This window comes from Telopea speciosissima, chromosome 3 (genome assembly GCF_018873765.1).
Source record: "Telopea speciosissima isolate NSW1024214 ecotype Mountain lineage chromosome 3, Tspe_v1, whole genome shotgun sequence".
NCBI classification, from domain to species: Eukaryota; Viridiplantae; Streptophyta; class Magnoliopsida; order Proteales; family Proteaceae; genus Telopea; species Telopea speciosissima.
Genome location: NC_057918.1, coordinates 33,457,576 through 33,478,355, shown reverse-complemented (window position 1 = coordinate 33,478,355; position 20,780 = coordinate 33,457,576). Strand labels below are relative to the sequence as shown.

The 20,780-nt window shown below is 39.4% G+C and overlaps 4 protein-coding genes across 5 annotated transcripts in view; 1 reads left to right on the top strand and 3 right to left on the bottom strand.

The window, feature by feature from the left end:
- Positions 1 to 655: 655 nt before the first annotated feature.
- Positions 656 to 5,910, top strand: LOC122653547 (protein-lysine methyltransferase METTL21D). Its single transcript, XM_043847407.1, has 9 exons — positions 656 to 821; positions 1,050 to 1,116; positions 1,836 to 1,901; positions 2,243 to 2,336; positions 2,521 to 2,637; positions 2,949 to 3,049; positions 5,128 to 5,202; positions 5,289 to 5,381; positions 5,480 to 5,910. Exons 1-9 carry the CDS (start codon positions 808 to 810, stop codon positions 5,792 to 5,794), a joined length of 942 nt encoding a protein of 313 aa, XP_043703342.1. The 5' UTR covers positions 656 to 807; the 3' UTR covers positions 5,795 to 5,910.
- Positions 5,911 to 6,299: 389 nt separating this feature from the next.
- On the bottom strand, positions 6,300 to 9,605 carry LOC122654800 (protein FLOWERING LOCUS D). The gene is made up of 5 exons (XM_043849058.1): positions 7,742 to 9,605; positions 6,899 to 7,657; positions 6,762 to 6,807; positions 6,534 to 6,673; positions 6,300 to 6,451 (listed from the first exon to the last, which is right to left on the bottom strand). The coding sequence occupies exons 1-4, from the start codon at positions 9,498 to 9,500 to the stop codon at positions 6,622 to 6,624; spliced, it is 2,616 nt and encodes an 871-aa protein (XP_043704993.1). The 5' UTR covers positions 9,501 to 9,605; the 3' UTR covers positions 6,300 to 6,451; positions 6,534 to 6,621.
- Positions 9,606 to 12,352: 2,747 nt separating this feature from the next.
- LOC122654801 (alpha-L-fucosidase 1-like) lies at positions 12,353 to 14,999 on the bottom strand. The gene is made up of 3 exons (XM_043849059.1): positions 14,360 to 14,999; positions 13,896 to 14,132; positions 12,353 to 13,250 (listed from the first exon to the last, which is right to left on the bottom strand). Exons 1-3 carry the CDS (start codon positions 14,956 to 14,958, stop codon positions 12,485 to 12,487), a joined length of 1,602 nt encoding a protein of 533 aa, XP_043704994.1. The 5' UTR covers positions 14,959 to 14,999; the 3' UTR covers positions 12,353 to 12,484.
- Positions 15,000 to 17,221: 2,222 nt separating this feature from the next.
- LOC122657050 (protein PTST homolog 3, chloroplastic) overlaps positions 17,222 to 20,780 on the bottom strand; it is a 28,807-nt gene continuing 25,248 nt past the window's right edge. Inside the window, exons 12-14 of one of the 2 annotated variants that reach the window (XM_043851802.1) lie at positions 20,692 to 20,743; positions 17,814 to 17,960; positions 17,222 to 17,582 (exon numbers count right to left, since the gene is read on the bottom strand). In XM_043851802.1, coding sequence (XP_043707737.1) covers positions 17,862 to 17,960; positions 20,692 to 20,743 — 151 coding nt within the window. In that variant the 3' untranslated portion in view covers positions 17,222 to 17,582; positions 17,814 to 17,861. Of the gene's footprint in view, positions 17,583 to 17,813; positions 17,961 to 20,691; positions 20,744 to 20,780 lie in introns of those variants that run through there. The other variant, XM_043851803.1, reaches the window with a different exon arrangement.

The window sequence follows — 20,780 nt, the reverse complement described above, 5'->3', positions numbered from 1 at the left end:
TAGGAGGTAAAATATGGTTCAGGGAATCGACATCCCAACAATTTCCCATCCTATATTTTTCAATAGGATAAGAGAGCATATCCTAGATTTGGACTGAGTTGTCATTCCCAATTAACTACATTAGTCTTTGTTGGAGTAATCTTCTGGTTTTAAGAATACTTCTCCACACCCATGAAAATTGAGAAGTTGGATTCACATGAAGGAATCCACCATAAGGAAAATGAATACTTCCAATCAATTGATCCCAAATGGACTCCGACTTCTCTAACAGTTGCCACCCAACACCTCTCAACCTAAGGCTTTGCAATCTGAGAATGTCTATCTCAATAGATTTAACTCACCATATGAGGCTTTGTTCTTTGTTTTTTCAATGGTTCTAGATTACTGGGTTTTAGATCTTGCGAGCCGATTCTAAGGTTTTTGGACCAATACCGATCTGAATCAGCAAGAACCGATTTAATCTTCGATTTGACTCTATTTTTGTTATTGGAAGTTCTACATTCAGGGTCCAAAATGAACCAATAAGAATCGGTCCATGGTCGAGCACTGGAGCCCCATTTTGAGAGTCCCGTTCGATCCGCTGCTCTGGCGTCTTACTGGAATCCCTCCCCACAGGAATCCGACCAAGCGAAACCGCTTGAGTCACGAGTCACGAGTCACGACTCGGGACCTTTCTTTCGGATTCCAGAAAGCAACCATGAAAAGGAAACTAGGGAAATGTTCAAATTAGCGCGGAGCTCTACAGAAGTCGATTAGGAGATTCCTTCACACTCTTCTCAACCAAAGAAGAAAGAACTGGAGCTTGCAATGGATGCTGACAGGTAATATGCTTATCGAATCTTCAAAAGTTACGCTATCGAAAGCAAATCTCAAGTGAATCCTAACCTGCCAATCCTATCTATATTTCGATCAAACTTGTTTACTCTTTTCTGTAATCACTTTAATAGCGAGACCTGGAAAATTTCTTCTATCGGTTTGTCTTGTTGATTCTTTAATGAATTCATGGTTGATTGGGTTGAAAATTTACAGTGATTAATGTGGCTTTCTAGGTTAAATTCACCAAGTACCTCAGCAATTATACTTGAAATTCTGGGACATCAATTACAGTTTTCTCAGGTACAAAGTTGTTTCTTCTTTTGGTGGAAATTAAGGAGGGCATTCTGTTATTTTAGTAAATGTAAGTGCATTGGAGATTGTGGTTTTACAGATATGCAGAGTCTCACCCTTACAGTTGATATTGTCTGGTTTGATCCTCCATATGCATATAATATACTGAATGAGGCACCTTCAGAATTTCTACCAAATGAATAAGGGCCTGATCTTAGTTTCAACAAACAGGGATTGTTTATATCATTGACGGGGTTGTCGTAACCGCAGAAAATTTCTTATCTCTACCAATCTAAAACTATTACAAAGTGGAGGAGGAAACCCATGTGCAATAGCTAAGTTCTCTAAAGTATAGCATGCCCTCAACTTGATTTTCCATAATGTGAGTTTTTTATGCATTTTGCAGCATATGTGTAGAACACTTCCCTATTAACATGTTACTAACCATCTACTTTGAGAATGTTATTGTCTGTGGTGGGTTTTAATGTTATTTGGGTAGAAATTTTCTTTTATTTATGGTCCTACATCCTTCCCTATTAATATTATAGTGTATACGAAATCTCTTAGAATGACACTTCCACTTGATGCTTGCTAATAGGAAATTTATTCACCTCTAAGCATTTAATATTATGTTCTGCATATTAGCTTGCTCTTCCTTTATTTTGTATCTTTCTCCCTGACTACATCAAACTCGTGTGTTTTATGATGTTTGATGTCATTGGTGGCAGGATCCTAATTCCAAACATTTGGGAACTACAGTATGGGATTCATCAGTTGTATTTGCCAAATATCTGGTACTGTCTCCAATCCTTTCAGGATGTTCGTCAATACTATATACATTGGCAGAAAACATTTCTTGTTTTGTTTCTCCATGTAGTAATGGTATATAAAAAGCTCGGTGCTCATAAAAACTATCTGGTTGAGATTGTACATAGTATTGTTATTGTGGTAATTGCCATGTTCTTTATGATATTGTCAGGTTCCTTTTGTTCTGTTCATATGTTGGGAAATTGACCATGCCATATTCTGTATCAGCTAATATCCAAATCTTCTGAGCTAAGGAAATAGAAGTCATATGTTATTTAGCGTGAGCTAACACCATTCCACTTATTATTATCTGCTTTCAATTACTCAGGAAAAGAATTGCAGGAAAGGTAGGTTTTGCCCAACTAAATTGAAGGGGAAACGTGTTATAGAACTTGGAGCTGGTTGTGGAGTAGCTGGATTTGGTGAGCTTCTATCATTTCATTACTTGTAAATGACTGTTATGTGATTATGTCTATGTGTTTTCAGATTGAAGTATGTTCAGTGTACTTCCTATTGTTTCATTTCTTTGATATCCTTCTCTTGAAATAGTTTAAGTTTAATTGGCATGGTGCCATATGGATGTGAATGTATAGTTCTTCTTTTCAGGCATGGCATTGCTAGGATGTGATGTTATTTCAACGGATCAAGTTGAGGTCTTGCCTTTGTTAATGAAGAACATCCAGCGGAACACGTCAAGAGTCATGCAGACAAACCCTGATTCAGGTGTGCATTGGAACTTGTCGTCTGCTTCTTGCCTGGTATATTCTAACTGCAAATTTCTTTTTGTCCATTCTTCTGCTTGATGTTAAAATTCTTTTGGAAAAGCTTTAGCAAAACTGAAACTTTTAGATCAATCAGCTTTTGCTATCATCTGGCACTTATGGTTTCATATTTTCCTTGGACTAGTTTTTTAAGGTTTAATTATTTTTTTAATTAGATTGAACTGTTGAAGTATGTAGTTATGCATGTTATTAGAACTGTTTTATATTGAATGTAATGGTACTGGTCTGACATTGAAGTCCTTTGCTTTGTAGCATCATTTGGTTCGGTTCAAGTTATGGAGTTGGATTGGGGAAATCAGGAGCATATAAAGGCTGTTGATCCTCCGTTTGATTATGTCATTGGCACTGATGTTGTAAGTTCATTCCATGAGTTATGTTTCCTCATTTTACTCGAACCATAACTGTGTTCTGTACTGTTGTTTGGCTCCATCCATTGAGGTCCCATGTCATTGTTCCAGGCAGTGGCCATGTTTTGCATGGTCATGCAATGTGCTTTGTGCATGGGTGACCTGGAATATGCAGGATCTCGGTACCTTCTAGGCCACTATTAAGACTGATCATATGTCTTCAATAACTTGCTAGTCAGAAACGCCTTGAGAAAATAATCAGCATTTTTTTAGAATTTGGAATTTTTTTGTTTTTGTTTTTGTTTTTGGTCTACCTTTGCAGGCATGATAATTGCACCTAATAATTATAATCGAAATGGTAGGTAAGCCACTTAAATCAGCGCACAAATATTGGTCCTTTTGCAAGGTGCAACCTAACCACAGGGGTTATCGGTATTGTTTGGTAATGTTGGCATATTCAAAACTAATAGGTGTTTAGACGTGAAATTTAGTGCATCCATAAGCACACATGCAGATAGATTGCATCAGTACTACCTGAACAATAAGCACAGTTCTTTGGGGTATAAATCTGCAATTAGGAAAAGGAAGAAGTTGGTAAGATCTAATTTTGGTATTGAAGTAGCTAACTCTAGATGAAATTTTTATATGTTAACCTTTTTAGATTCATGAATTTTCCTAAGAATCAAGTGCATGAGGTATTTGAAGAATTTTTTGTAGAGCTGATGGTTTAACAACAACAACAACAACAAACTCAGCCTTATCCCAACTTAATGGGGTCGGCTACATGGATCCAAACAACAAAGGGAAACTGAGTTCTAACAAAAAGAATGGGGAAAGAGAATGGGGAAAGAGAAGAGAAATGGAAGATGGCAAATGACAAATGAAAGACAATAAGAAAGAAGAAAGATAATACGATAATAAGAGGGAAGAAGCCCAACCCAGCACTGCAGGGGAAGCACAGCTAAACGGGGTCCGCTGCATGGATCCTTGTCCTCCAATAGGGGCCCTATCCGAAGTCATACTTGGTACAAGACCTAAGCTATTCATGTCCTTCCTGTCCACTTCTCCTATGGTCATTTTAGGTCTGCCCCTAGCTCTTTTAGCTCTGTCAATCGTGATCATATCACTCCTCTTTGCTAGGGCGTCCCTAGGCCTCCAAAGAATATGACCATACCATCTTAAACCACTCTTTGGAAGCTTGTCACTGATCGGGGCGACTCCCACATGCTCTATAGTTTGATGGTTTATCATTGGTAATTCAAGAATTTAGAAGTACTGCAGAAGAGCTAAGTTAGGAGATTGTTGTTTCTTTTGTATGAGTAATTGGAATAGAGCTGAAAAATCTTGGTAAATGGTACAGCTATTTTAGACTCAGATTTCATGTGGAAGGTACCACATAATACTTATCTCAGTGATAAGGACCTTGGATTGTTGTGGCCTGGCTAGGTCTTGGGATCCTGCCTTCGCCCTTCTCTTCTAATCCTCAAACTACAGAGTTCACAATATTAAAAAGAAAAAAAAAATTAAAAAATAGAAGAAGAACAAGAAACTAACTTTCTTTAATATCTGTATTCCAGTCACAAAGACAGTAAACTTGGCTTGCCTGTTTTACTTCAACCCACATGCACTTTACAGTTAATAACTACTAACCCCCAAGTTGCTGCTCTTCCTGTTGCTATTGTGATTCTAGCCAGCTGAAGAGTGGCCAAGATTAGGGGAATGTCTCTAAGTAATTACCAAGAGCGTGTAACGGAAAGTGTCAGCGAAACAATCAGGGAACAGATCGGGCTTCGGCTGAACGAGTTGTTTCGGCAAAGTTTTTAAGCTATCTAGTTTCTTTTAGAAGCAGTTCGAGTTGTCCTTGGTAGTTTCTGTCTTGAATCTATAGTTGCTTTGCCATTTCCTTGATAATCTTCAATGTTAAGGTTCTAATTTTTTGGACTTGGGTTATCTCTCGTTTCTTCTCCCCCTTGTGGTTAGAAATCTCATGACTTAAATTTTTTTTTTTTTACAATAAATTATGTATTTGGTAATTAGTATTTTCTCATAGCAGAAAATTTGATTCTTCAAATTCGGATTTTAAGGTTTATGCAGAGTATCTCTTGGAACCACTCTTGAAGACCATATTATCATTATCTGGACCTAAAACCACAATCCTGGTAATCCATCCTTAGAAAAAAAAATTTCTGAATTTTGAGAAGCATATGCACGGATGCACTCATTTGTCACTGGAATTTTCATACAGTTGGGATATGAAATTCGGTCTACAACTGTCCATGAACAAATGCTTCACATGTGGAAGAACAACTTTGACGTCAAGACCATTCCAAAAGCAAAGGTAGTAGGCCAGAACCTAATAGGCTAATATACATTTTGGATTAATTTACAGAAACATATTCTTTATCTCCATGAACTAAATAACTTTTGTCTTCGCAGATGGATAGTAAGTATCAACATGCCAGCATCCAACTTTTTATGATGGGGTTAAAGACTGGACTAGGGTCGCCAGAGAACACAGCCCAGTGGACTGATGGGAACAGTAGTGAGGTTAGGACAGAAGCTAGTGATCCAAATGAAGAGAAGGGTGAGAGCTCTAGTGAGGTGGAGGAGGTAGAAGATAGTGGTACTACGGCAGTTAACGAAGATGGCCAACCAGTTGTGGCTCTCAAAAATGGTAAGCTCAGTGACTGGGAAGCAAGGAGATATGGATCTATGGCAGCACGGCTTCTACGAGATGTGAAGATAACTTAAAATTTTGGTGTTGCATCTTGTATCATTTTAGAGTCTTATGTTTCTGATATTTAATTAGCTAACAAGTTTTGACTGACGTGAGTTTATAACAAAGTTGTCTTAGCTGCACAAGCCAACCACATTGTTGAAGTTGTGTGATCCATCATGCCCTAGGCACTTGCAGTGCTTCAGTACTCCCAGTTTAATATCATGGGAAAAAGAAGGCTGTGTGGTGCCATTGCCTAGACACAAGAAGGAAAAAATGACCTCCATGCCCCCCCATGAAATGAAAATTCCCATCCAACTATTGGATGCCCCGCGTGTGTTGTCATTGGGCCTTATGTTGGTTGGTGCAGGGGCCACAGCCTGGTAGCAATCCCCCTCGCATCTCTTGCCATGCATTCTTTTGCTTAATTTAACTACCAATTTCAATACTAACAAAGAATATCATATATGTATTTAGTGAGTAACATCTAAAGGTATTACATTTCTAATGATTTCAGAAATACAAACTGAATAATTAAATGTTCTAAGTAGCTTCACCCTACAAGAACTTAAACCCTCTGCATCTTAACCACCATTTACACCGTTCCAATCAACTGCACAGCTGCCTCTGCCTCTGCCTCATCTTTGCAATTCAATTCAAAAGTATCACGGTCCAATTCACAACCTTCGCAGTACACAGCTTTTCCTTCTGGAAAAGATGAATTTAGATTTAAGACCAGAGTAAATCAATGATACATGGAACAATGAAGGTTTAATTAAAGATCAAAGTTGCTCATACCCAGATAAAGGTGATTATGGAAGTGTTTAATCTATGATTCGATGTGAGAACCATCTACCATGTTTCAACTGGGAGCTGGCGCTGAGTCATTGCTACCAGTCACTACTTTAGCCCTTCTGAGAAAACACAGTATAATTAATCAGTAAAAGAGGATATCCAATTAATCAAAGCAATTAAAACTACATGAAAATTTTCAATTCATACCTGACCAATGCGAGCTTGGAAGAACTGGGTTTGTGCTTTGGTGTTACTTTAGAAGAAACCAACAAATATTATATCAGGACTTTGTCCATATCAATAATTGTCAAACCTTAAGAGTTTAGACAAGCTAGTAAACCCACCTGATTTGAGAGCTAAAGAAGTTGAAGTGGGTCTGCGGTTGCCCCTCTCAGCCTTTATGGCAGCAATAACAGAATCTGCAGCCGATCCCAAACCTCTCCTGTTCACCAATTTCACACCAAGCTTTTCACTTAGGTAATTCAATCTCGTCTCATCTCCTCCCCTCACCTCTCTCAGTTCAAGCACCTGCTGACTTGATAACAATGTGTAGACATGGAGCTGCTGCTGTTGATTAAAATGTGATTGAAGCTGCTGAAAAAGTAACTTGTTGGAGTACTGTTGATCAGGCTTTGATCCTTCATTGTTCTTCTTCCGAGATCCACTAAAAGTGACCCTCAATATGGCGATAGCCTTGGGATCAGATTTGGGTCCAAAAATAACAGCAAAGCTTCCGAATTCTAAATCAGGTTCTCTGAATAAATCTGCAAGTAAGGCAGCACAAGACTGAGCATCCTTGGAAGGGCTCCTCTCAACTTTACTTTGCAAGGATCGAGCATTGGCATGGTTTGCCATACTAGCAGCTTCCCTTAGACCACTCAGGAATGCCCCATGCATAGTTGCAGGGTATCGCCTAGTTGTGGCCTCCCCTGCAAAGAAGAGCCTTCCATCTCCAACATTTTCTGCCAAGATGTCATAGTCATCACCTGAAGCCCCCACTGCTACATTTGAATAAGAACCTAAACTGAAGGGGTCACTACCCCACCTGGTGCAGACAGTTTGAATGGGCTCTGGCACATCAATTCCCTGAGGCTCATAAATACCTGCATGAATCATTCCATAAGTGTTAATACTGTTTCATCATAATCAGTCCTGAGTTGAAGATGGAGGAAGAAGCAATAGCATACCCTTGAGGATCTGAAGAACCCGAGTCACAGCATCAGTAGGGGCCATGCTTTCAAACTTGAGAGCAGCTTCTCCTGCAACTAAAGCAATCAAGAGAGGACCACCAGCCACAGTGGCATAGCTGTAGAACAGAAAAAACTCTCCCCGACGACTGTGATCATCTGAAAGGTGCCCAAATGTATCAAGATCACTGCCCCAAAACACATGGGGAAACAGCATTGCCACCTTGTTTAACAACCCAAATCCTAACCTCTTTATCCCGTCGAGCTTCCTCTGAGGTAGCTCGGGAATAAACTTGATCGAACCATTCTTAAGCACCCCAAGTGGAACCGTGCAAAGCGCCATGTCTCCTTCGAAAACTTGGTTCCCTGCAACAACCTGCACACCTTCGCTACCATATCGGATCGTATGCACAGTTTTCTCGTAAAGAATGTGCAAGTTCTCGGCCAATGCCTGAACCAGCCTCCCGTTTCCTCCTGGCAAGAAGCAGTGATCTCCTCCCATATCGTAAGGGTCGTCTTGGTCCCAGAAGGCGAATGAGAGCTTTGAGAGCAAACCAGCATTGGCATACTCCAAGTTCGCAAGATGCCAATGGAACAAATTCATCTCTTCCGCACTCACTGTACCTCCATAGACCTCTCGAAAGGTCTCCAATGCTGCACCCAAGGAGACATCCACAGAGACCTCCCCCATCAATTGCCTAAGTCGGCTTGCCTGGTCCAAGAGCCGGTTGAATGCTGACTCCACCTTGGAATCCATGTCAGGGTTAACTGGTTTCCCATCTGGGCAGTAAAGCGGGCACTTATCCCTGACCTTATGCATAGGGTACGAAAGCTGTTTGGCTAAAATCCCAAGTGGGTTCCCATGAGTACCAGTCAAGACACTACCCCCTAATTCTGCAGCGGCGCTTCTGTTTGCGCCCTCCATTTTCTTGGTGTAGACACGTCCACCGGCTCGTTTCCTGCCCTCCAAGACGATCACCTTAAACCCAAATACCATTAACTGCCTGGCAGCGGCCAAACCAGCTAGCCCAGCTCCGATCACAATCACGTTTGGCTTGGTCGCATCTGCCGGAATCTTCTCTTTTATTGCCGGAGCAACCCCAAAATTAACGTATCCATGAGAAACCAAGAAGTTATAAGCGGAATTCAAGAGGATATCGCAGTGCTGGGGTATAGAATCGGAGAATGACTCTTTGGTGAGCCAAGTGGACACGTTTTCTCTCCATTTAGCGAGGATATGGTTTCGGATTAGTATGTAATTAACCTGTTCAATCCCTCCGACGACAGAGACGATCCCGGCTTCGATTTCCTCGTCAGTGAGGGAATCGGCAGGGAAGCCCGCAGACAGAGCGATGAGAGCTTCGGCAGTCGCTTCTTTATTAATGAAGATGATCTCCTCGGAGATGTCTGGAGCGACAGAAGGCGATTGAGAAGTCGCCGAGTTATCCACGATAGTGATGGGTAAGGGTTTGATGGAAGAAGATAAAGAAGAAGAAACGAGTTCGTTATTACCGTTAACGTTATTGACATTCAGAAGGGAAAATGGCGGGAAAACCTGGTTGTGGAGGAGGAGAGAAGAAGGCTTCCGAGTAACCCTGCCTCGCTTTCGCTTTCTGGGGATTGAAAGTGAGGGCAGTAGATCGAAATTAGGGTTAGCAGTAGCAGTAGGGATCGGGTCTGAATTATGATTATTAGGGTTTGGTTGTGAGTTGATGATCTGGAAACTGTTCTCCATCTGACTGGAATTTGATGGGTTCATCTTTTTCTTCTTCCCTACTCTTCGCCTGCAACGATTGCTTATTCAAGAGACATTTGATCCAAATTTGAGAGTTGCAGAAAACAGAATTTTGTTTTTGGAGAGAGAGAGACGGAATTCAAGAGGAACGACGATTCTTCTTGGATTCTTGCTATGCTACCGAATGTACTCTCTCTGATGGTTTGGGTTCAATCGTTCCAGGCTTCAGGGCCCAAAATTAATCTAGGCTGCCCTGACTTTAAGGGTGCCAATTGGTCCGGTTCCTTACCGGTTCTGATCATAAGGGGTTAGGACCAGAACTAGACCAATAAACAAATCGATTCCAAATCCAAGACCCAAGATCATTAACTAATAGGTAAACCGGTTTCGGTTTTTAATCGGTTCCACACAGTCCGAACTTAAAAAAAAAAAATCCCATTCATGCTATTTGGATTCAATAATATTATAATAAAACATTAATTTTAATCACATCAGATATGCCACCATTATATTTTTTATCTCAAATCACGTAATCCCATTTAATCTCTTGTTTTATATTTAATTAATAAGTAGGAATACTACCACTCATATTATTTTAAGGCATGTTGTTAAGTTAGCATTTCCATTTAATCAAAAACAAATAGAGTTAGCATTCCCAAATGGACCTTTAAATTAATATCCAAATCTTTGGTAAAATAGAATATAAGACAAGAACTACCAATCAAAATTGAAAGATTTTTTTTTTTTTTTTGGTTGAAAAAATTGAAAGACTAAATAAATAAAGAATTTGACCTTAGCTCTCATTACTTTAATCTTAAGAATTGTATAATATATAGAGTTAGGATGTGGATTTGTTCCGGTTCCTAATTGGTCGGCCCTGTCAAGGTTTACCCTAGCCTGGCCCGACTTTGATTGACCTTGAATTTTAATCTTAAACCATTGCTTTGCTTGTCTTGCACAAAGTTGTATTGCGAAAGTTTTTTTTTTTTTTCAGAATTGGAAGCTTATATATTTTTCCTTTGTTGGGGGGGGGGGGGGGGGGGGGAGTGAGCATGGGTGTGAAGCGCACCACAACTCACCAATTGTGCTAGGCAGTTGTGGTTGTATTCCGAAAGTTTTTCGAAAAGAAGTCGATCTGTGAGTTTCGTGAGTTTAGTAGAGAGATATTTTAATCCAAAAAGAACAGAATCTCTTCGATGTTCATGAATTCTACATAATCTTAAATCTCAAATACCAAAAAAAGCTCTCAATTTCATAAATATGTTCTTATATTATGGAATAGTAGGAAATATTGTATAAGATCAAATTAGTAAAATGAACGAACGGTAAATGAATGTGATAATTAGGGGGTTTAAATCATCATGAGAAAGGAATATATTGAAATTTATGAAATTGGGGATTTAGATGCGCACAATACCTGATTTAGATATTTAGGGATTCAAACCACCATGAGAGAAGGTACACATTGAAACAAACTAGGGTACTCCCTAGAATAAGTTTGGAAACGACAACAATTATTAAGAACAATCATTTTGAGCAAGTCAAGGTTAGGGAAAGATACCTCATATCTGAATCTGGTGTTCTAATGAAATCGCCCACTTTTGGATAAAATGATTCTCACCTGTGAGAGAGAGAGAGAGAGATTTTGTAGCTGGCTTGCTACTGGTCGATGTTTACAAAGTGCAGGGAATGAAAATGGGGTTTCGCAATCGGGGGTTGGGGAAGAAGTGTAGGTATTGAGGGTTTAGCGTATTGGAGATATGGAGTATAGAAACATATATTATTTATAGGGCCGAATTGGTCAGGGTCGGGCTCAGCCCAAGGCATCAACCCATGCCCATTTATCGTCGCATTTGAGAAATCCAGTCCCTTTGAATGTTACCATTTCTTTCTCTCTGCTTGTACGTATTATATTAAGCAGACAACATCAAAGGAAATTTCAGCTCTTAAAAGCTATTGTATAATTCTATAGACTTGTGCTCCAAGCAGGATCATTTGGTGGATTCTTTCTACACATAACCAATTAAGATAGACCATGAACAATGTTGCTGACAAATTATTGAGTAGGAGATACCAAGTTTGCCTTTTTCTTTTTTCTGAAGTTTGAACAGTTAATAATTAAATGTTCCAACCCATAATAATTACTCAATTTTTATTTGTACCTGCATTAGGATGTGGAATTACAAATTAGTTGAGCTGTTGGTGATGTTGTAGATCCAAATCCTCTTGTTACACACCTCTAATCTTAGATCAGCACTTCCCTCGAAACTTCTTTTTTCTTCTAGTAACCTGGAATTTTTTGAGACACTCTTCAAATGCTGCTAATCAATAACCGGCATATTATCAAAAGCCCTGTGATGGCAGATGCTGAATATATTAACTCATTTTCCAACTCTAAAAAAGGATTGAAATGGCATGGATAAGTTGTGCATTTAAACTCCATCCAAAAACTGAAGTCTTCTCATGCTGATGGTAGGTATGATTGTAAGTTTGCATAATTTAAATGTAAACCTTGAGGGAAGGAATCAATCAGCTGTTACCAATCAGTAGAAAAGGATTCTATTCTCTGGAAGGATGCTTTAAGAATTGTTATGGACAAGCTATTTATAATTTTCAGAACTAGTTTGCAAGATACCTCCACCATTGGAAGTTATAGAACTCAATAATGTAACAAAGCAGAAATGGAAATTCCAGTACAGCAGACTGTGAGCTCATAGTCTTCAATCCTAAGATTTTAACACATTAGAGCTCGCTAAACATGGTTCACCAGATTTTTTTTATTTTTTTTTTGGTGGGGGAGAGGGTGGGGAGAAGTGAAATAAAAAACATGCCTTTCAGGCAACAACAATTGGTTACAGTACACAACCAGGCTACCTGGAATGATATACTACAACTAATTTACATAAGATCACTTGAGCTTCCATCTCTTCATTGCATCAGTGTTTCTAGCTTCCAAAATAAGCGAAAACCAAATTAAAATGTCTTTGGAGAGTCTTCAAATTCAAAATCTACATCTTGACACTGAGAGAATGGTCGTTAGCTGTCGGTCGAATAACTTCCGCGCCATTGAAGTATGACGTTGAGTTTGTACTAGATGCATCATTCACAATGGAAAATGGGTCGAAATAAATCCCTAGAAAAGAAATCAGTGGGTCTGCCCGGGACTTGTCAATGATAATCCTTAAATACCGTGATTTTACAGAGAGAAACCGCAGCACCCTTCGATATCCCACAGTTGTGCCACTTACTACTGTCTTCCATTCATCTTCTTCAGTATGAATATCAATATGGAACTCAATGATCCGCTGGCCCATGTGGATGGGCTCTTGAACTTGCAACACATTAAATGATAAAGATTCCCCAAAGTCCAGATTTATTTCCCAATCAGATTGATACTCTTCAGGTGCCCAGTAAGTGAAAATGCCTTCTTCAAGGACATGGAGTGGGTCAAACCGAGAATCACTAATGCCTCCTCGTTTGCTGCTAGCAGTTAGAATGGCATTCTTGGCCAAATTATGGGAGAATATGGTTTGTCGAATTTTGTTGAATTCTTCAAGCACTTGAATGTCCTCGTCCGATATCAGACCTGATGAATTTGGGGGTACATTCAGTAAAAAGAGACAGTTTCTTCCCACTGATTTGTAATATATGTCAAGCAAAGTGATTGCAGACTTTGGGCGCTCTGAAGCATGCCAAAACCAACCAGGCCTGATAGATACATCACACTCTGCAGGAACCCAATCATGACCATATGGGTCTCCTCCACGAGAATACCTGTCAAACATAGAAGGGTGAGTGAACAAAGTTCTCAGTTTCCGAAACTGATGAAGGTAACAAACCGAAGATGAGACTTCCTAACGTAATCCCACCAAGTCAAGAACAGATCCCCAAAAGATTGAGAACTCATGCCACTCCTGAATATGACACTCATAAAATCAAGGATAGTTCATAAAATGTAGCTTGAGAATTGAGATCATGAAGACATGAAATTATTGGACTAATAGAGAGCCAACATGAAAATAAAACAAGCCAAATCATTTCATGGGTATATTCACCCATTGCTCCAGTACAATTTGTCAAGCTGCCAAGTTCATAGCAGTCAATGGGAAATTATCAAGCTAAGCTGTGATTTTTGTGGTTTCATAATAAGCTTGAGGTGTAAATTTCCATCACCGCATTATAATTCAAACACACAGAATATGCTATGCTGAAGTTCATCAATAGAAGACTGAAATCCGAACAATCTGCACTTCCAAATTCCAATGGGGGAGATGCAGGGGAAAGAGATGTAGATGGGAAGCCATAACTAATACAAAATTGCTGGACTCTCATCACACTGTGTTCAAGTACAATAAAACCAAAAGGAAGACTCTAGCAGCAACCATCACATGAATGTGAAGTGGGTAAAAAGTAACTCACTGGGGATCCGTATCACCAATCTTGGCAGAGCTTCTATTAAAGAGAGACCAGCAAGTGGAGCTAGCAACACCAGCTTCATCCCCTATCCACCTGGTATCCGGACCAGCATCTGAGAATATAACAGCCCTAGGTTGCAGTTGATGAATAAGATCAAACCATGAATCAAAGAAGTATTCCATGTCCTTTTCTCCTTCTCCTTTAGCACCATCCAACCATACCTCCTTGATCTCCCCATATCTGTTCCATTCTCAGAAATCATTAAAAGCCCTTCTAAACAGCTCAGAAGTATTCAATTTTTTTCCCCTAACTGGGTAGAGAAGGGAGATCCCATCAATCAAACAGATAGTTGAAACACCCACAAGATTAAATTGATCAAGATCAATGACTGAAGGGAGAAGGTTTCAGAAACAGAGTCAATGATCGATGATTTAACCGACAAAAGAAATTTTTAAACGATTTCTTACCCTGTGAGCAATTCAGACATCTGGGCCACATAGAACTCATTATAATCATAAGTCCTGCCATAGCATGCCTCATGACGATCCCAAGGAGAGAGGTAGACACCCAAACCGATACCAGCCTCCCTAGCAGCGTCGGCTAAATCAGCTAGAACGTCACCGTTGCCCTTTTTCCAAAGGGTGGAACGGACAGAATAATCGGTGTAGGCGGAGGGCCAGAGGCAGAAGCCGTCATGGTGCTTGGCAGTGAGAATCACACGGGAGAAGCCAGCGCTCTTCGCGACTCGAACCCATTGGCCGGCATCAAGTCTGGTGGGGTTGAAGATGGAAGGGTCAGCTTGGCCGGTGCCCCATTCAGAATCGGTGAAGGTGTTAGTCCCAAAATGGAGGAAAAGAGCCATTTCTCCCAGTTGCCATGAGAGCTGGGCCGCAGAGGGTAGAGGTAGAATGGGAAGAGGAGGAGCCTTTGGGAGAGAAGATGTTGCTATTGCTTTTGTGAGAGAGGAGAAAAAGAGGAGGACGAGAGCAGCAAATTGGGAAATGGGTTCTCTAGTTTTACTGTTTGGGATAGTGGGATCGCGAGCATTGCTCTCCTTCCTCATCATAATTGCGGTCGCAAGCTCTCACAGAGAGAGACACCCACTCCCCGAATCACAGAGAGTGTGAGTGAGAGTGACCAAAAACTTTCAATTTAAAGTCAACACAAGTAGATTTGGAAATATCCAATCGTAAAGTTTGTTTCCTGGGGACGGAAAATTATCACCTGGAGTTTGCTGACCGGCCCAGTTCCCTAGTTCCTCTAAGTAGGGGATGGTGGATCACACCCGGGCAGGGTGTTTGGGCATGGGTAGAGAGGTCATTTCAGCCCCCCTTTGTTAGAGGAATTGAGGAACTGGGCCGGTCAGCAAACTGGAGGTGATAAAGATCCCCTGGGGACACCCCTAGACTATTGCCTCTGTTTTTTTACTTGAAAAGAGTAAGGCTTTGTTTCGGTGTAAAATTTTAATTGGAAAATTTTTTATGATAAATTTTTGAAAAGTTTTCTAATATTTGTTTTCATAAAAAAAAAACAAATATTGCAACACTTTTTAACATTTAAAATTTTGCATCTAAGTTTTTTTTAAAGTGATCTTTAAGGTAAAATTTTACGACGCAACAAACGGAACCATTAATGGTAAAATGCAAGGAGTGTTTAAGTAATTGTTTGAAAAATGCAGGGAGTGTTCAAGTAATTGTTTAAAAAATTGGGTATAATAAAAAAAAGGGGCAATAGTCTAGGGGGTGTGCAAGTAATTTTTCAAAAAAAAAAAAAAAAAACCGAAATGTGACCTATCAATGTGATTTTTCCCCCTTCCATTTAGGATTGTAAATGGATCGGATTCGGTTCGGATAGTGCTATATCCTCATCCGCATCCGATTAGCTCTCGGACGGATTCAGATAGTGCTAAACGGATACGGACAGGGATACGGATCGGATAATTTATCCGTTTATATGTAAATATAGCTTTTCGGATAGATATAGCCTATCAATATCCGCATCCGTTTAGTTTTCGGACGGATTCGGATAGCGCTAAACAGATACAGACACGAATATGGAAACGGATTTCGTCTATTCATTTACATCCCTACTTCCATTCAACTATCAAAATGATGAAATAATTATATTCCACACAGATTGAAAGGGTAAACAACCAAAAAAGACTCCCTCTAATTATTTCTTTTGTTCTATTAAATTTAGATTGTTAAAAGAAAAATACAATGGGAAGAGGAAAATACAATAGTGTACAACATAAATCAGCATCAAAATTTTTGATATGTCAGCAGGATTAAACAATTTGCAAAGGAAGCTTTGGTCATTGCTATTGAAGCAGCCAGGAGACCTTTCTTCATTAATTTATTAATCAATAGAAGTCGTGTTAGCGTGACAAAAGAGGCATAGACATGTTTGGAGTCCACATCGAGATTGTGGGACGGCATCACTACATACATACATACATCACTTATTTTTGTCATGTGGAGGTAATTTATTGTTAAACTCTGTGAAAAAGTACTTCACATAATATCATCAAATGTAGATTAAATCAACAGGTTGCAACAGTGCAACTTAACCATTGTGCCAAGATTTATCAAAAATAAGAAAAAAAAAACAACCCATTGCGTCAAGGCTCGCCCGCCCGCTGATCTGTTTAAGTAATACTTTGAAATTTTTTTCAAGTCAATTCCCTCTAACCCTCTAAGCATTTGGATCATTGTAAAGACAGTGGAAAACCACCATCACTGATATACCATATGATCAAAATGGGCAACCAGAAAATTCTCCATCTATGTTACTGTTAGAACGACCAATTACCAAATTCCCGATGGAAAACGGAAGCCCTGATCATAGACCACCCTGCAGTTTTCTTCGTGCTAAATGCCCTAGCTATATTGCACATCATCATTTAGCTATTGCTTTTCTCGAAAATGGTAGAAACAGCCAACAGTGTGGGAGTGCTCAGGATTCTTTTTCCCCAAGAATGAGATGTCTGTGTTATCCATCCAAGGTTACAGATTGCTTTTTCTTTCTACTTTTTTTGAGTGAAAGAGGGGGGGAGAGGGGGGGATGGGCCTTTTTGGGTCCAACACAGATTATGTTGTGATTGAATCCTCTTGGTTCCGTCCCAGTCTATTGTTTGTTTGTACTCACTATTTGACTATCAACAATACTATTTTTGTCCACAGACGCAACCCCAGTTATGACTGATGACCAAGCCAAGGTACGATATGGCTTTGTTATGTGTGTCATATTTGTTACCTTGGATGCTGAACTAAATGTGACAGCGAGTGGCAGCCCAAAGGGAGCATGAATCAACCAAGTCACTCTTTTTCAGGTTGCAATGGAGCTTCAAATGTAGCCGCTCTTAAGCACCGTAGAAAGAAAAAACAGTATACTAGTATCTAAACAGGGGAAATAATGCAATAGAAGCCATAGAAGAGACAGCAGGGGAATAAAAGATGCCAATTAAATGGTTTTCCCATTAAAAAAAAGGTCAATTTATTCTCAAATTCATTTTCTGGAGTATACAGGGAAGTGCAAGTTTATTCTCAAATTCATTTTTCTGTAGTCTGTACAAGGTCCTGCAGTGTTGGTGACCGTGTTCACACTAGACAGTAGATGACGTGTTCATGCATGTTAGAAATTGAGCTTGATCTTTAACATCAGACAGCATAGAGCATCCATACTTCTAACCTGCTTACAAAAATTCAACAAATAACATGAGTGTACTTGTGGTGTGTGATCATGAAGGGTTCAAGTATACAGTGGCAGATATGGGTAATTGTTTTAAGAAAAACTATGGCAAGCTATTGATTATGTCAGAACTCATGACCATGGCCAAGAATTTAACTGAAGGTATGAAAAGCAAAATTGCCAAAAAATGTGCTTGCTATAGATTTTATTGAAGGCTCTGGACTAACTTACCTCAGCTGGAGTAGACAAATATCATGCAAGTATCCTTCCATCTGAATATCATCCGTCAACTCTGAGGATGTTGTTTTGTATGTTACCTCTGGTAATGAACTCTCTCTGGGGATCAATCATCCAATGGCCATCAACAATGAATTTTATCTGCAGTACCACATTAAAGATCGCCATAAACAAAGGCTTGTTTGCATTGGCAACAACATGTTCAGTTACTACAAGAATTTATCACCTAAATTTGAGAAAACAATTAACCTCATACAGAATTAAATCCTCTTCACATTCATCAAAGCTAGGAACTAGCGAAATTGAAGGTTTTGATGGGCAATCATGAGGTGAACAAAGCCCAAATGGTAAGCTTTGTAGTGTCAGATTCCAGGTTCCATGTCCTGAATCCAAGTTACAATATCTCATGCATTCTGATTCATCACCTAATATCTCATACCGATTCATCATCTAAACATAGACTCCTTAAGTAACCATGAGTGTTCAGCCATGGGCCAAGATCACTCATATCAATGCACTGACAAGTCAAATTTTTATGTGCAACGTACCTGAAAAAGCTTCTCAGTGCTGTTCATATGAGTAACATATAAAGATAAGCAAGTGTGCCAACCTAAGTGTGGTCACTGGAACTAGGGAAGTGATAACCATGACATCTAATAGGACCAGTGATGGTATAGAAGTTTTTAACAAGATGCAACTGTTTTGTATATCATGATGAAGTGGTCATCCTAGCAACAGCCAATCCAAACGGAAACAGCAATGGAAAAGTCATGGCCTCTGCAGACAGATACAAGGGACTTATAGCATCAATCAGCAAAACTGATGCAGTCAGATTTACGAAGCTGCAGGTACTAGGCATACCTAATAGTAGTACTACAAGAAGTAGTAAGCTGATACGGAAACATATGAATGCAAAGGTTGCTGGAAAACAGTTACTGTAATTTTAAACAGAACTTCAGATGCTTTAATACAAGTCTGTGACTAAGTTTGATTGGATGGTACTCTGGAAGTATTATGCAGAGTTGTAGACTAGTCAGAATGCTGCACAGAAAAACAAGAAGGGAATAGAGGCAGTGCCAAAATTGAATCAATTGATTAGGAGTGAATGCTGGAATCTGCGAGCAACTTGAAGACTAAGTGCATTACTAACCAACAAAAATTACAGATATGGACTTAATTTCTGCAGAGATCAACTGAATTAGATGAAGACAGAAAATAGAAGGGAAGGATAGAGAAGTAGTTCACAATGAACAGCCTCTAGGTTTGACCATCAAACGTAGGAAGAGAACCATTCTCAAGCATAACAATAAAAAGAAAGCCAGCTGCTTCCTGCATGGCCCATTTAGCAACTCCTCCTTGTACTGCCAAATATCTGCCACACGTCCGTTCACATGTCAAGTTTCAGCCCAAACAGAATTGGCCAAAGTGGCAAAATAAAGCTTCGTAAATCCAATAGAAAAATGAAACTTACCAAAAGTAGTTTAAGAAGGAAATAGATGGTTAAAAAATACAAGGGAAAAATGCCAATATATGGGAGGGTATATTATTGACTTTGGCACCCAAATTTAACATGTAGCCAATCCAGACCGTTTCCCATATATATCCAAAGGTTAGAATTGCCACATCCCCCTTCCATGTGGCACAAACTAGGTCGACCATTGAAGAGGTTCCCCGATGGGCAGAACAAAAGACCTGCTGCCATGGAAAGGGAGACCCCAATATATTGAAATAAACTGACTACAAACTTATTATAGCCACATTTACTTAAGAGAACAATTCCTACTCTACAATTAAATCCCATTCCTTCTTTGACTTCTTAAATTAAATCTCATTTGGACTCAAACTAAACCCATTACAAACAGGACTGAAATTAAACTTGTGAACTATATCAATTAGTATTTATAACCAAAAATCAGGTCCTGCTACAAGCAACAGAAGTCATGATGTTTTGTATTCGTAACAGCTTGCCACATCAGTACTAATGGATGGTCCATGTGATAGAGACCCCAAAAGTCCACAACTACCTCATTGGTCAAGTTTCAGCCAAGAACAAGGAGGGGGGAGTGCCTCAAAATGGGTTGCAAGTGACAAAAGTTACAGAAATGCCACTTCATTCCATTACAGTGAATAGCACTTTTGTAATTTTATCAAACTTTAAACTCTCTTTTTTAACCACTAGTGGTGCTTGTTTCAGGCTGAAATTTGAATGTTGAGATGGGAAGGGTTCAGGAGTTCTCTATCACAAGGACCCCACCCATATCCATCCGAGTTTGGCATGCAAAAAAGCATGACAACTGCAATGAAAAGTGGAATTGCTTACACAATAACCCAAAACTTAAACTTCCCAAAATGAATCAAAATTTAAACTTACAAATAATATTTTTTTTAAAAGAAAAAGTGAAGGTTTTTGTGGTCGGCAACTCACAGACAAAATTGGTGGGTGGGTGCATATGTTTTGCTACACGGAAGAGTGATGTGACAATTCTGACCATTGGATATCTAGGAAATGGTCTAAAGTGACCACATGTCAAATTTCAGCCTCAAATTCAATCATTTACCCTTCTGTCTAATAGCATATCCTCCTATGTATTTCCATGCAACCCCTCCAATCCCATGTACTTTCTTGGTAGACCTGGATTTTCCATGCTTTGTACCACGTGACCATGTCCGATTTAGCTGAAACTTATGTGAGAATGGAAGCTTGAGGTCTAAAGAAATGCATTTCTATTGAGTGAAATTTTCACAGGAAATTTTGAAAAATCAGGGAGATGTGGTGTCAGTGTTTCCGAAAGTATGCTTTTGTTAATGTTTGCATAGATATAAAATTTAATAAAAATTACTAATGCATAGCATTGAGGGTTGATGTTCACACCTCATAAACCCCAGGATAAAGCCACAACACTGTTGACCATAATCTGGATTTCCTGGGAGCATGTTAAGAAAAAATGAGTCTAGAATTCT